General features: G+C 41.4%; 1 protein-coding gene and 1 long non-coding RNA gene across 3 annotated transcripts in view; both read right to left on the minus strand.

Moving 5' to 3' along the window:
- Window positions 1-13646, minus strand: part of sema3fa (sema domain, immunoglobulin domain (Ig), short basic domain, secreted, (semaphorin) 3Fa) — a 54495-nt gene that overhangs the window by 16351 nt on the left and 24498 nt on the right. For both annotated transcript variants that reach the window (XM_046076452.1, XM_046076454.1), the window contains exons 3-8: window positions 7929-8089; window positions 7779-7841; window positions 5027-5146; window positions 3578-3667; window positions 2252-2345; window positions 632-751 (exon numbers count right to left, since the gene is read on the minus strand). In XM_046076452.1, coding sequence (XP_045932408.1) covers window positions 632-751; window positions 2252-2345; window positions 3578-3667; window positions 5027-5146; window positions 7779-7841; window positions 7929-8089 — 648 coding nt within the window. The remainder of the gene's footprint in view (window positions 1-631; window positions 752-2251; window positions 2346-3577; window positions 3668-5026; window positions 5147-7778; window positions 7842-7928; window positions 8090-13646) is intronic.
- Window positions 9984-13447, minus strand: LOC123987498. Its single transcript, XR_006829141.1, has 2 exons — window positions 13317-13447; window positions 9984-10807 (listed from the first exon to the last, which is right to left on the minus strand). It is a non-coding gene; the product is annotated as an uncharacterized LOC123987498 (long non-coding RNA).

Genomic DNA, 13646 nt, shown 5'->3' on the forward strand with positions numbered 1-13646 from the left:
GGGGGGGGGGGGGGGGGGGGGGGGGGGGTAACCAGTAACTATGTCATGGGGGAAGGGGAAATTTCAGAGGGATTCCACATGGCTGATTAGCAGGACTCAGGTGTCCCGATTCAGTATACCACTACCAGGGGACTGTTGTCCGGGTAACAGGGTCAGAGGAAAATCTGGGAGCCAGCAACACTGGGGGAGGCCGCGGTTGGTTTGGCAATATCAACCGAAAGCACCCGACCAGCATTTATAACGGTCAACAATCACGGATCATTAGAGAGCGGAGGCTACTCTGAGTCACTATTGACTTTCAGTAATTTCCCCCAGCTACTACACTACCGACCCTGTGGTCAGGCTCAGCAGGCATGCAGTCAACAATTAGCGTAGTGCATTTTATGCTTCGAGTCAAATGATCGTGTGGTCATGTGGAGCAGCCTGGAAAGATCAACAATCTAATTCCTAGACAACATGGCTCTAGGAATGGACGATGTGAAGGGCGGCGTTGAAGCAACATCTGGGAAGTTGTGTGAAAAATAACCGCAATGTACTTCAAGAACTGAGGAATAAATAAAAAAGGGTCGGGAAAGAGATGAGTGAACGAAATAACGCTGGCTCCAGAACAAGCCGTGAGTTGAGATATTACCGTTTAACCATCTGGAGTTGTACTGATCAGTCCTCATCGCTGTCTGCTTCCCCAGTGTACGAAAGATAGCAGAGTCTGTTCCCATGAAATCAATGTAGACTCCTGCATACAGCTCTCCATCTGTCAGTCACAGAGAAAGAAGGAAGGGTGTTGTGGAGGTGAAGTCATGACGGATGAAAAATGTTCAGGTTAAAGCAAAGAATGCGTTGTCTACCACGTCCAATTGAAACTTCATTATAAAGTTGCATTATCCCACCGGGTTTCATCAGCATCAGACTGATGGCACGTACAGCAGATGTGGCTATTAGCAGTCATTTGTTTTCACTCTGCATGATTATAATTTCTTTGTAATCTTTTAAAAACCACGGCACAGTGCCAAAATACATCATGTTTTAAAAAATCTCATCAAACCCAGTCCAGTAGTGTCACGTTTGGGTTAAAAATACCGACCCCACAATTATATTGCAATCATACTTATATCACACTCATTAGGCCAATCAGTTTAATTACAATGGACAGCTGGATTCAGACAAGTTCATGTCAGCTGGATGCACGGTGATGAGGTTAGGGGTCAATCAAAGCTGGATATTGTAGCCATTCAGAATACTCTCCGCATAAGGCCTGCAATGTTTTTAAAGTGTCATCACTCCAAATTTTGACAAAACCAGTTCCAGATACATCATGTCTGGTGTCAGACAAAGTCATTTTCGGTGCATGAAAAGAGTTTATACTATGGTTATCTACTGTGGTGATATTTTAAGGAGGTAAGTGAGAGATGGCAAGAAAGGTAGTATGTGTAAACAATAACCCCTAACGCCTTAACCACGGGAATTCCAGCTTCCTCTGTTGTCTTCAATGTGGTAAGTCTCTGCCCTGAGATAACCTGTAGCTCTCCCTCTTTTACACACACACACACACACACACACACACACAGGGCAGGAGGTCACTGATCAACAGCCGTGTCTGAGCACCTGTAAGCTGCTGACAACAAAAGACCACCCATCGACATGAGAGCACACGCATCAGTCTGACAAAACAAGTGAACATATTGATAAAACTGTCCTAGAGCTGAAATAATTAGCACAAAGGCCAAAAATTCTCTGGTTGCAGTTTCTCCAAATGTGAGGTTTTGCTGATTTTCTCTGTCTCGCATGATTGTAAAGTGACTGTCTGTGGGTTTTGAACTGTAAGTCGGACAAAACAAGCAACGTAAACAAACTTGCTTGGGACCAGAAAACCTTTAGTGGGCATTTTTATTTTCATTTCCCATACAAAACAATTCCGGCACATTAATTGATAATGAAAATAATCATTAGTTGCAGCCTTAGACTGTCCATTGGTGCAATCTAGTGCACAATAAGAACATGGAATGTAAAATCATCCCCTATAAATAAGAGGAGCTTATTACTGTGGGGGCAGCTAGTGTTAAGTAAACACTATAAAAAATTGAAAGAAAATATTTAAATTCAATAATGTAGAGTTTCACAGAACTAATGTTGTTACAAACACATCCTTTTGATGCATGCACAAACTGAACTGACTAAAGAAAGACATATTGCAGAGCTATTTAAAGCTCCCTGTACAACACTGTATGAAGGAGAAAAAAAAGCAAGGACTTACTGATCAAAGCAGAGACGCTGTTAAGTTTGGGGTCATAGGGACATTTTCCTTTCCCAGAATCCACTTTACCAGGTTCAAGCCGGAAAATGTATTCCTATAACGGTAAAGAAAAAGGATAAACATCATTAATAATTGTCTTGTTTTCCTTCCCTTTTGGGTACAGATCTATTGTGTTAAAAGGAATAATTTTTATGTGTGGGTGGGTTGTTCTTTGAATGCAGCATATAAAAGGCACTTTGAGTCTACTTAGATGTTAAAAGCAGTAGCATCAACCTAATAATGTGATCAGTTTAGAGACACAATAACAATGACGAGGTGTGAGCTGCGACCGATAGGCACTGAAAAGCAGACACTCTCACAGCACTATTGGATCTGCTGAGAGGGACAAAAAGCAGACAAAGCCAGTTATCTGGGAGATGGAGAGGTGGAGGAAAATGCTGAGAGCAATCCAAAACTCATCCACCATGCTTCTGATGTTAGTGGCTCAAACAAGAATTCATTATTCCACAGTGCAAGAGGACATCTTGAACATCTGTGTCAACACTGGGTATGTGTCTACATGGAGTTTTGTCGGGAACTTGAAAGCTGTCTGACGATGTCTGACAGGTAGAAACTATGTAAGGGAAAGCAGAATAATGTCAAAGCTACGCTTGTAACCCGTTCTTTGTTATCATTTCAGGAACAACATAAAGTATGACTCAAAAATATGCGTGTGAAAACTACCATTTGGAAAGAACAATAAATCAGCCTTTGGAGGCTATGAACCACTATGTTCAAGTTTGCATATTTGACTGAAAGATTTAATATTGTATTCTTAAAAAAAAAACAAAAACCCACAGTTGTCAAATTATTATAGTTAGTATCTGCAATATTAAGCATCAATAACAAAAATATTCTACTTTAAAAGAAGAGTTTAACAGTCAAAAACATCAGCTTTCTTTGAGAGGGCTGTTGATGTTGCTCCACATTGATTGGTGCACAGAAGGAGGTGACACAAAACTAAAATTGTTCTGATGAAGAAAATGTGTTTTCAGGGCCCCTAAAGGCTTCATTGGCATGAGAATAGCACATTTACAAAGCATTCTTTTGTGTTGAGTGCTGTTGGAGGGAAGGGTTTGCAAAAAAACATATTCACAGTTCATATTTTGATAGTAGAAGTTTTAAGATATTCAGCAGTTCAGCAATCTCTTTTGTTGCTTCAAGATCTGTGAAAACCAGTTTCTTTTTGGATATCTGTGTTATCCCAATTACTCCAACTGAGACTGAAAAAGTAGTCCATGTGGGCACCAAACTTAAGACCCTTTAGAAAAACTCCCTTCAGCCCACCTTCGCTTCCAAAGAATCTGATGTAGTGCTGTAGTCTGCTGCCCGACTTGTTCTCCCTCCAGATTGGGGTGCCTGTAGGTAGTGGGACCCCTAAAACAGAGACATGGCACAGTGGGCCATCTCATTACGACATACGACAGCCCAGAACAAAGTGAATTTAACCTGATGATTTAACCTGATCATGACCATGACATAAACAGAAGAGGAAAATAGTGCCAAAATGAAGGACCGGAAAAAACAAGTAGACTTGTGGAAGACCAACATTTCAAAAAAAAAAAAAATGGAAAGAAACGTGTCAAAGTGGAGGCGGGTGACATTCATTATTTAGTAACAGTGTTGGATTAGACTCAGTGTCATGCAAGCAAACACAGCTGCAAACTCCAGGCATAAACCATGCAGCGCCAGGAAAGAAAACAGAAGAGGAAATGCAACAAAATGAGACAAGCAACACTTGAAAAAATACATTACATCCAGCAGTATCAAATAAAGTGAAGGAAGAAATTATTAAAACAAATATAGGAATAAAGATGATTTCTTATTGCTATTACTCTTAATCTTCAACATACATGAGAGAATCTCACTTGTAAACTAAACAGTCTCGATGTAAAATTCTCCTTGACCCAAGTTGAGAGTCAACTAAGGACTAAAATAGTGTGAAGTCCTCCGCGTGCCAACCGGAAGAATATCTGAACAATTGGTGTCGGTTTACAGCTACTCTTGCTGACAAAAATCTTTACAGTGTGAAGTAACATAGCATTTGGGCCTTTGGGGAGAAGCTGAATGACATGAGAGGCGGACTGACCTTTACATTGAAATCTGAACCCTCCATTTGAACAGTGAGACTAAACAGGCAGAGTGGTGAATGTAAGTGTATGGACTGTAGCTTGGCCGGCAGCTGCTGCAGCTCTGCGTGGCCATCGTGCTGGAGCGAGGGAGGGATGGAGGAAGGGACGGAGGGAGGGGTGAGCTACAAGGCTGATGATGGATGAGAAGCTCCATCAGTAATGATGGCCTTTCAGAGGCTCTCAGGCAGGGAGAAAGACAGGCCACAGACTCTGCTGTGAATAAACAGGTGGGGGGGGGACTACAAGGTATTTGCTATAGATATACTGTCAACGTGCTATTCCCAGCGGTAAGAGAAGATTGGTGCCTCAACGATCTCTAAGCGGCGGTAGTTAGGTACCTCACCAACAGCAATTTTGCAATTATAATAGAGATCTAAAGAGGACTGGCCATGAGCTTTATTCTTTGAGTCTTCCAGACCGTGAAACAGCACGAATTGATGAAGAGGCAGAAAATGAAGGAAGAGAAGCAGAGCCCATGAAACTGAGGAGCAAGAGCAGAAGGATGTTCTCTGACCCGAGAGTGATTGACAGATACGGTTCTTGAAAGAAGTGGAGAGTGAAGGTCAGAATGTCTCCACGGCTGCCCGGCTGTGTCTTTGGTTACCTGCGACCTGCGTCCTCGGTCCACGTAGGTGCAGATGGGGTTGTATGCGCCTGTTCCACACACATACAGGTGGGTCCGGTTCCAAGGCTCAATCAGACGTATGAAGTTTCCACATTCCCCCTGAGGGAGAGCAAAAGAAATCCAAACAGGATTAGGGACTTTTTAGGTTAACAAAAAAGATTTCTGATCATGAAAATGCAACGAAAAAAAATGGTTACATAATACATAATGCCCAACTGATGGTTAATAACCCCAATGCCTGGCTTAAAACCATCACATCTATCATTTCCGCTGTTGGCTGGCTTGCGTTTGGCAGCTCTGTTCCCTGGCTCTGTGTGTCGGCCTGGCCTGGGCTTCAGATCAGACCACACTGTCAGAGGGAAAAATGTTTCCAAACACCATATAACTGTGTGGCAGAAACCAAGAAAAGCAATGCATCTAAGCTGTGAAGTGTGTTAGCTATGGGATTGAGGGTAAAACCAATTCAATGTTCTGTCAGACTTCTCAACTGAAAAACATTTTGGTTAGACCAAACAACACTGCTGAATGAAAATCTTGGTTTAGGAAGGAGATTTTTAAAATCCAATTAGGGTTTTTTTGACAATTAACATGCTTGTTGTGAGTGTTTTAAAATCCCAAAATCTATGTGGTTTATTTTGAATTTGAATTATTTAAGTGGTAAGACTTTTAGATGAGCACCACACTTTTCGTTTTGGAGTGCAGACAAAAGAGGTACTGCTGGTGAAAGCCGCTCTGTGCTGTCGTGGTCTTCAGCTTTCTAATCTCTATTTGTCTAACCAGCTGTCTGCCTTCCTGGTCTCAATCCACCCAAATCAAAACTCCAACAACAACAGAAATGTACAGGCCGAAAATGTCTGTTCAGATTTGTCCGTCATGTCGGCTGCTAGTGACAGCTGGCGAAAAAGAAAGGATGTACACCAAGCATAAAAAAAATAGGATTGTATGGAGGATGGGGGATGAGCTATTTTGGCAGATCTTAGCAACACGACAGATGCACGAGTCAGAGGTTTGAGAGGACGTGTTTTTGAGTGTGTGTTTACGCATGTGGGCCTGTGTGTATTATTCAGCGCACAGTTGTGCTCCCCCACAGAGAGCACAGTGGGGATGATTGCCTTTGACCCCCTGCCTGAACCGACATCCCCTCTGAATTGCTTTTGAATTGTCATCATCTGTCATTCCCTAAAGAGTGGCCACTGTTTGCCAAGATTTCTCCCGGTAGCCAATTTTATTTCTTATTTTAGCGATTAAATTTCAAACCCACATTTGACACACACACACACACACACACACTCAGAGGCTCATACACGCACACACAAACATACATAGGCCAATATGATGTAGCCAGAGGCGGTGAGAGGCGCGGGTCACCAAACACACGTAAATGAACATTCCAGTTGGATAAACAGCAGCCTGCGCTCTCTACCAGCAGGGGAGAGCAGGGTTATTAGCCTCATCATCGGCTCCTGCCAGCGCTCCCCTAACATGGGTGAGATGAGTGTGTATGTGTGCGTGTGTCAGGGGGTTGGGGGCGGGGGGTGTCAGAATATGTGAACAAAATCAAAAGAGAAGGATCTGGTTTTTAGATGAATTTCAATGATGAGTTTCCTTGTGGTGGCGGCAGCTGTGTTTGAATGTCTGAATCATATTAACACTTCAGACAGGCCTCTGGCTTCCAGCGGCTAATTCATTTTTGTCTGCCCGTCTGGACAACACAGGGTAAAATAATTAGTGTGCAAAAAAGAAAATTAGATTATGAAAAAAAACAAAAGAAATATCTAGAATATGTATGAGATATGTGGGCTAGTGCATGGAATATGTTTTCAGCTCTCAATGAAGACGACTGAATGTTCCCGTTCCAAGTTCCCGCTGGAACTAAATTGGTGGCAGCTGTATGCAATCAGCAATCAGGGATGCAGAGACAGTAAATAAGAGCTTCACAACAAGTCACACACTGGAAGGAGTCCTTTAAAATGTCCTCCGCTGACCCCAGTGCCATATTCAAATCCTAAGCGTCGCCAAAAGACGCGCTAAAAACAGACTCATAAATTTTACATAAGGGGTCTCCCCGCATAAAATGATAAAATGTGCAGCAGGTGAAAAGGTCTTTTATCAGCTGGTACATCATGGTTCTGTTCTCCTGCAGTACGTGGTCCGATGGTTAAAGAATTACTTTAAAGGCTTGTGGTTCACCAGCATGGGACTTTAAATTAGGGCTGCAACTCTGCTTTTATTATTGATTAATCCATTATCTTAGACTAGTAGACTAATTGTTGAAGTCCATAAAATGAAAATAGTAAAAATAAACCATGCAATACAATCTCCTAGAGCCAAATGTGACATCTTTAAAGGCTAAAACATTAACACATCGATAACACTAATAATATAAAACAGAGGTAACACTTTCAATAAAGGTCATCGCTATAATGACTTGTGCATACATTTATAAAACAAATAATGCTTCCATAAGACATTATAACAATTGTTATCTGTTGTTTGTCACCTACAAACATTAGGCGCTATAGCAAAGTTCATAAAACAGAACAGAGATAAGAATTACATCCTATTTCAGAAGCTAGAACCAGGAAATGTTTGATATTTTTGGTTTTGATAATTATTAACTTGTCAAAAATGTTTGAAAATTAATTAATTATCTGTCAATTGACTGATTAACTAATAATCAAATTGTATGAGCTCTCCTCTTCATTTTATAGCATGTTATTTGAATACTTACATTGGTGTCTTTCCCTGACAGGACACATTCAGTTTTCCTCTGGAGGGCAACAGGCCAGTGGATCTATCACAGAGAGATCAACAAACTGGTTAGATATAAACTTATGTGGAGCTCAGTCAGGATTATTGTTTGTGTGGGATGGTTTCTTACTATGAGCGGTTCCTTGTTGATGTCGTGCAAATCCAGAGACAGGATATAATCTTTGCTGCCCACATACATGCGGTCGTGGTCCTCATCCATGCGAAGGATCCGATAGTCGGTCGAGTTCAGCAAAAAGGAGAAGTGGTGGGCGGTGCCGGTGGACTTTAACTCTATAAAGAGGCGAAAAGAGTAGATAAATAAACAATTTTCTTCAAGCAGTGTTCCTAGGCTAGAATACTGTAGTAGAAAAACACACAATAAAGTTGGGAAACAAACCACAGACATGGTCACGAGAGGTTTGTGTAGGCTGCTTATTTTTGCCACAGAGAGGCACTTTGGTTTGCCAAAGTTCTTTCATTATTTCTGTACTAGAGGTGATCTTCACACACACACATGCTCACACAGTATGCCAATGTTGATGGCTTGATAGTATGATAATGATGTGCCACATCTTCCCTCAGACTCTCCTAAAATTTATTTACATAGGCAGTTTGTTCTTTTTTGTTTTCTCTTTAGCCCTTCAGTTACATCCGGCCATTATGGGGTTCTGGACAGGCTAAATCTGGTTATGACAGGCTTGACAACAGCAAGGAGGCATACAGTAAATGTCACAAGAGTCAGAACTGAAGCAACAGACACGCATTAGATCACTGGATGCTGTATGGCGACTGAAAGGTTGTCACAAAATCTGTCAAATTCACTGTTAGTAACACAGCTTCCATTACAAAAATCCAAAAAGCAGACAATGTTCAGGACATGGCAGTCTCACCGTGGTTTTCCTTCACTTTTTTAAAAATTCTATCAAGCTGTGGCGGACACGATTGCCTTCACTATAATCTCCATTTCAGCTGCACCAGAGAAGATGTCGACCACTCCTAGGCTCATACAAAACATTGCCACATCCTTCCGCCCATTTCAACTATTTTGAAATAAAACTTCGCTCAAATGGCTCACATACTGCTCAGGGCAGATCACTGTTGTGTGAGTGTGAGTTTAAGTTACGCTCGGGGTGTGATGGGAGATAAGTGGAGATCTGGTGTACGGAAAGCAGCTTTTTCTCCCGGTCCTCTCATTACCTCCCAAGCTGTTAGAGAATCTGATAGGAGGTCTCTCTGTTTCTCTTGCTCGCTTTCAAACTACGTTTGGGAAAGTGGAGCTTGAGAAAGTTGAGACTGCACTTGTGCTGTTCTATTTGCAGAGAAAACTAGAGGACCAGAAAGAGGACCTGTTCATGTTCCACTTCAATGGGACCAGACAAGCGCCCCTACTGTTCTCCTCAGCCAAGTCTGAGACTCAGTGATGATGAAAAATACTTCTGACCAGGAGGAAATAGAACGTCTTGTTACTTTACTGGAAATAAAAGACAGCACAATGTTCTCCACCTGCATAGCACATCTTGAAATACTGACACGAATCCTCTGCCAGAAAGTTTCTCAGCTGCCGGTGTGCTGAGCTCCTTCAGGAACTGTACAATGTTGCCATCACGGTGCAGCATCATGGCAAGCAGCGGAGTGGATAAGGTAGTAAATAGGAATAGATATGGCTGTCACCCGTGTAATTCTCATAAGATGCCTCCAAACAAAAACGCAAATACTCGTTCCCTCTCTCATGGACAGAGAATTATAGTAGGCATGGGCATTTATGGACTTTCAGTGGAATCATATTGTGGTGAGAGGACTAAGAAAATTAGTTAATGAAGTTGTATTTCATCAGTTTCTTCTGTCTACTTCATTTTCTTCAATTGAAAATACTTCAATTGAACATTTTTATATTTTATTTTTATAAACAATTAAATCAAACTGCATTTTTTTATGCTATTTTTTTTAGAAATACCCAGAAATTTATAGAATCATATCATATCATTACCTCTATTTATAGTGGTTGACATTGTCCAACATTCCCATGTGGGATTCATCTTGCCTACAGGAAACGATGAGTACATGCTGTTTGTAATTTTATCTCATTAATATCAGCCTCACAGTTTACTGTTTGCTCTCTTTACACCGTGTCACAGCTGTATAAAGTTACTGCTAATGCAAACCCAACATACGTCACTGCAGCTAGTTCACATTAAACACAAACAACTGGCTTTTATTGTGAAGCAGTCACAGGAAATACAATGTATCAGACAGCGATTGTTCATCAAAAATGCATCTACAAAACAATGTATAGCCATTTTTAGCAATTTTTGACAGTGGATCCGTTTTAAATATTGCTAGGACAAGCTGCAGTGAGCAGTTAGACGACAGGCTGCACATCTCGAACTTCTCAGCAAGGTAACCATCCAACTTCTTTTACTGTACCCTGCTGTTATATCAAAACTACTTTCTTTGTGCAGAACATGAAATCACATCGTGGTTGCTCAGTATGATGAAAACTGGCCAATTACTGACTGATCTGTCTTTAGGAAAAACTGTAATCAGATACAATAGTTAGTAAAGTTGTTGCTGAACCACCAGTAACAAAGGGTGTCAAGAAATCAAGGGTCACAACTTAACTTGATATTTTCAACCCTATCAACCAGCCCTAGAGCAGAGAACATGCATGAATACAGTAAAGTAGGACACGGGTGCAGGCGGTGACAGACCACAACATGATGATGAATCACAGCCCTCTGCATGTCCTATGTTAATCATCTATGCTCTTGCAAAAAACAGTCACATACACGCACAGAGAACATCCTAAAACTCCATTCTTTCCCGTCTTGTTTTCCACCCTTGTCTGCTTGTCCGTCACATGCTCAGCCAGCTAGCTGCTCTGGCAGGCCCAGCGGTTGAACAATACTGGAGCTTCAGGGACACCAGACATCACCAGCTGACATCCCACATTTATCATCTCTGCACTCAGATTCACACTCATCTGAATGGGAGCCCACTGGTGGCGACTGGCTGTAACAAATCCGACAGCGGTTAGGTCACAGAAAAGTTCAATGAGAGTGGTCAGACAGACAGACATAGATGAGACAGACGAGACAGATAACCCGTTACAAATAAACATTCATCAAAACACATTATCAGTTGACTGCAACTGACATTGAGCGTCTGAAAGCCTGTCATTTTTATCCCTCTCTTCTAGTTTTGGTTTTCGATTTAGGATCACTGGATCAATATCTATCACTTTTGGAGCAGACCTAATTTCATCCTGACAAAAATGACCTGAATGATCACATATCATGAAAAAAACCCCCAAAAAACTCAAGTCAACTTTTGATCAAAACTGAATATTAACAAACACATATAACAAGATCATTTTCAATTTGAGAAGCAGCAATGACATGACTAATGAAAAATTTCTTGGCAGTTAGCAAATCAGGTCCTAAATTGTATCAAAATAAACTGTGTGAAACACATGCAAAACAGAATAATTATCTTGCATCTGAAAATTTGCTCCTCGCAAATTATATCCAATTGTGGTTTGGGCAACTTTGAAAAATGTTTAAACAACCATATTAAAACACACCGTTCTTGCCTCATTTTTCCAAAGTTAACCACTCATAAGAGACCACTCATGCATAATGGAAAAGATGCTTGGCTGCGTTTGATGAAAATTATATGAAAAGGAAGAAATCTTTTCATGGATGTCTGCATATTTCTGATAACTAATTGTACTGTTCTGGTATCTAAGAAGCAAGGCCTGGCCAAGGCAAAAAAAACAGTCAGTGGGTGGTGCGTTTATGCACATGCTTAGCATCATCACAGCACCCTTTTTGTTTGCAGCCGCTTAATTAAACTATATAAAATTGCATTGTAGGAGATCATATGATTGAGACATACTGGGTGGGATTGCGAGTTAGGACTGCTTGTCACAAGAATTTCCTAACATCTACAGCTCATGGGACTCGTTCAAAAGCACATTTAAAGCCTTCATAAAGACTACATGTCCTTTTAGCTAAAATACAATTACTCTATCATAGTTATACTGTCTATTAACTCTACTCATCTTGCCATTTTAATCTGTGAAAATGAAGTGGCAATCTTGCACTTGGGAGAAATATTACATCTTTGCGAGGCGAGACATGCTAAAACACATTTTCTTTGAAATAATGCCTGTGGCGTGGTGAGATAAGGAGTAAGGTATGATAACAGTCCATGTTGAAGCGCTCATATGCTCTATTGTCAGCACAAAATCGTTTTCTCAGAAGCATTCCTGTGTCAGCCCGGCCTAAATTCCCCGTGCCTCCGAAGCCAAGAAAAATGTTACAAAACAAAACACGGCCTTGACATCGTGTTAAACGGTCGACTATATAACCTGCTGGTAAATTCAGCAATGATAGGGCACAAGTGTCCTCTCCCTACAATGACTACAGGATCTGGTGTACATCAACGAGTTTCCCAGCAAGGTCTTTGTAATCACTACCAGATACACAGGGAGACAAAGCTATTTTCTTTCTTTTTAGTATGGCATGTGGAATATTCTTCAGTTTGTTGAAGATCTTTTTTGTTGAAAAATTGTTCTTACTACTGCCACAGAATATAAATGGCATCTACTGGTAAACTAAGCCTGTAGTCTGTCCACCTGTTGATGTTGATTCCTCTGCACTGTGGTCACCCTTCGCTCTGCTCTGTACTGCAGCCAAGGTATGTGGCCTTTGGGCAAAGCTTTGTACCTTAAGGGGGTTTTCCTGGGTCATCCTCAAAGGGACATAAGGGACTGTATCTGCAAGGAGATGACGAAGGACGCATCTCCCAGACACCGCTGCCACTTCTTTTCATGCAGCTATCAGCCTCGCAGATCTTCCCCTCTTTCCCATCAGTATAAAAGTGTGTTACGGGTGAGAGAGAAGGGGGATGGGGGTGACTAAGGAAGCAGGCTGCTTAAAATCCCACATACCTGCCCAGGCATCCCTGGCATGTTGTCTGAATTCCCCAATCTACTCATGTTCACATTCTCATAAAGTAGAGGTGCGGCCCCACCTTGCTGCAGCTTGTCTGCAGCCATGCGTGCACTGATGTGTCCCTAATGGACACACATAGCTTATATATCAGGACTGTTCTCAACAGATAAAGACTGCATTGGTTACAACACTTAAAATGACCTTAGCTATGAGGTAACATGACATTATTATATCATCACAAAATCTCATGGATAGTTGGGTCAGTAAAGTGAAGAACTTTGACATAGTTGACTACGGTCTCATTTGTTTCTTTTAACCATGATAATAATGTTTTCCAGACCTTGAAATAGTTCAACATTATGGCAGGCATCCTTTTTGACTTATTGGCTTTTGAACTCTAGCTCCATATTTAACTCACAGACATGAGAGTGGTATTGAACTTTGTATCTAAGTCTTCCCAAGTAAGCAAATAAGCATATTTCCAAAAACAAAGTTTTACTTTAAGCATAATCACAATCTCTCCCTAAATCTAAATTCAACCATAAAGAATGACACTGGCAAACCTGTTAGGTTCGAAGACTTGTTGGATGCATACAATCAACGATTGAAAGTATGCGTTTGTTGAATGCAAACCCCAAGTGCACAGGACGGAGAGGTCATTGCAGATATGAGCGGGGCTGAACAGCAGTGGGAGGCTTTATCAGCCCAACCTGTCACAGCTTTGTGTTTGTCTCCGTTCAGCACCTCATAATCAGCCTCTCACCACCCACTGGAGCCAGGACTATTGACTCAGAACACATGTCACTGGAGCTGATTGCTGCTTACCTGTGCCTGTCAAGGACAAATAATTGGCACCAGATTAGGTCTTATCTCTGAGATTCCGGATGCTGTCA

Source organism: Micropterus dolomieu, linkage group LG18 (assembly GCF_021292245.1).
Source record: "Micropterus dolomieu isolate WLL.071019.BEF.003 ecotype Adirondacks linkage group LG18, ASM2129224v1, whole genome shotgun sequence".
Taxonomy (NCBI): Eukaryota; Metazoa; Chordata; class Actinopteri; order Centrarchiformes; family Centrarchidae; genus Micropterus; species Micropterus dolomieu.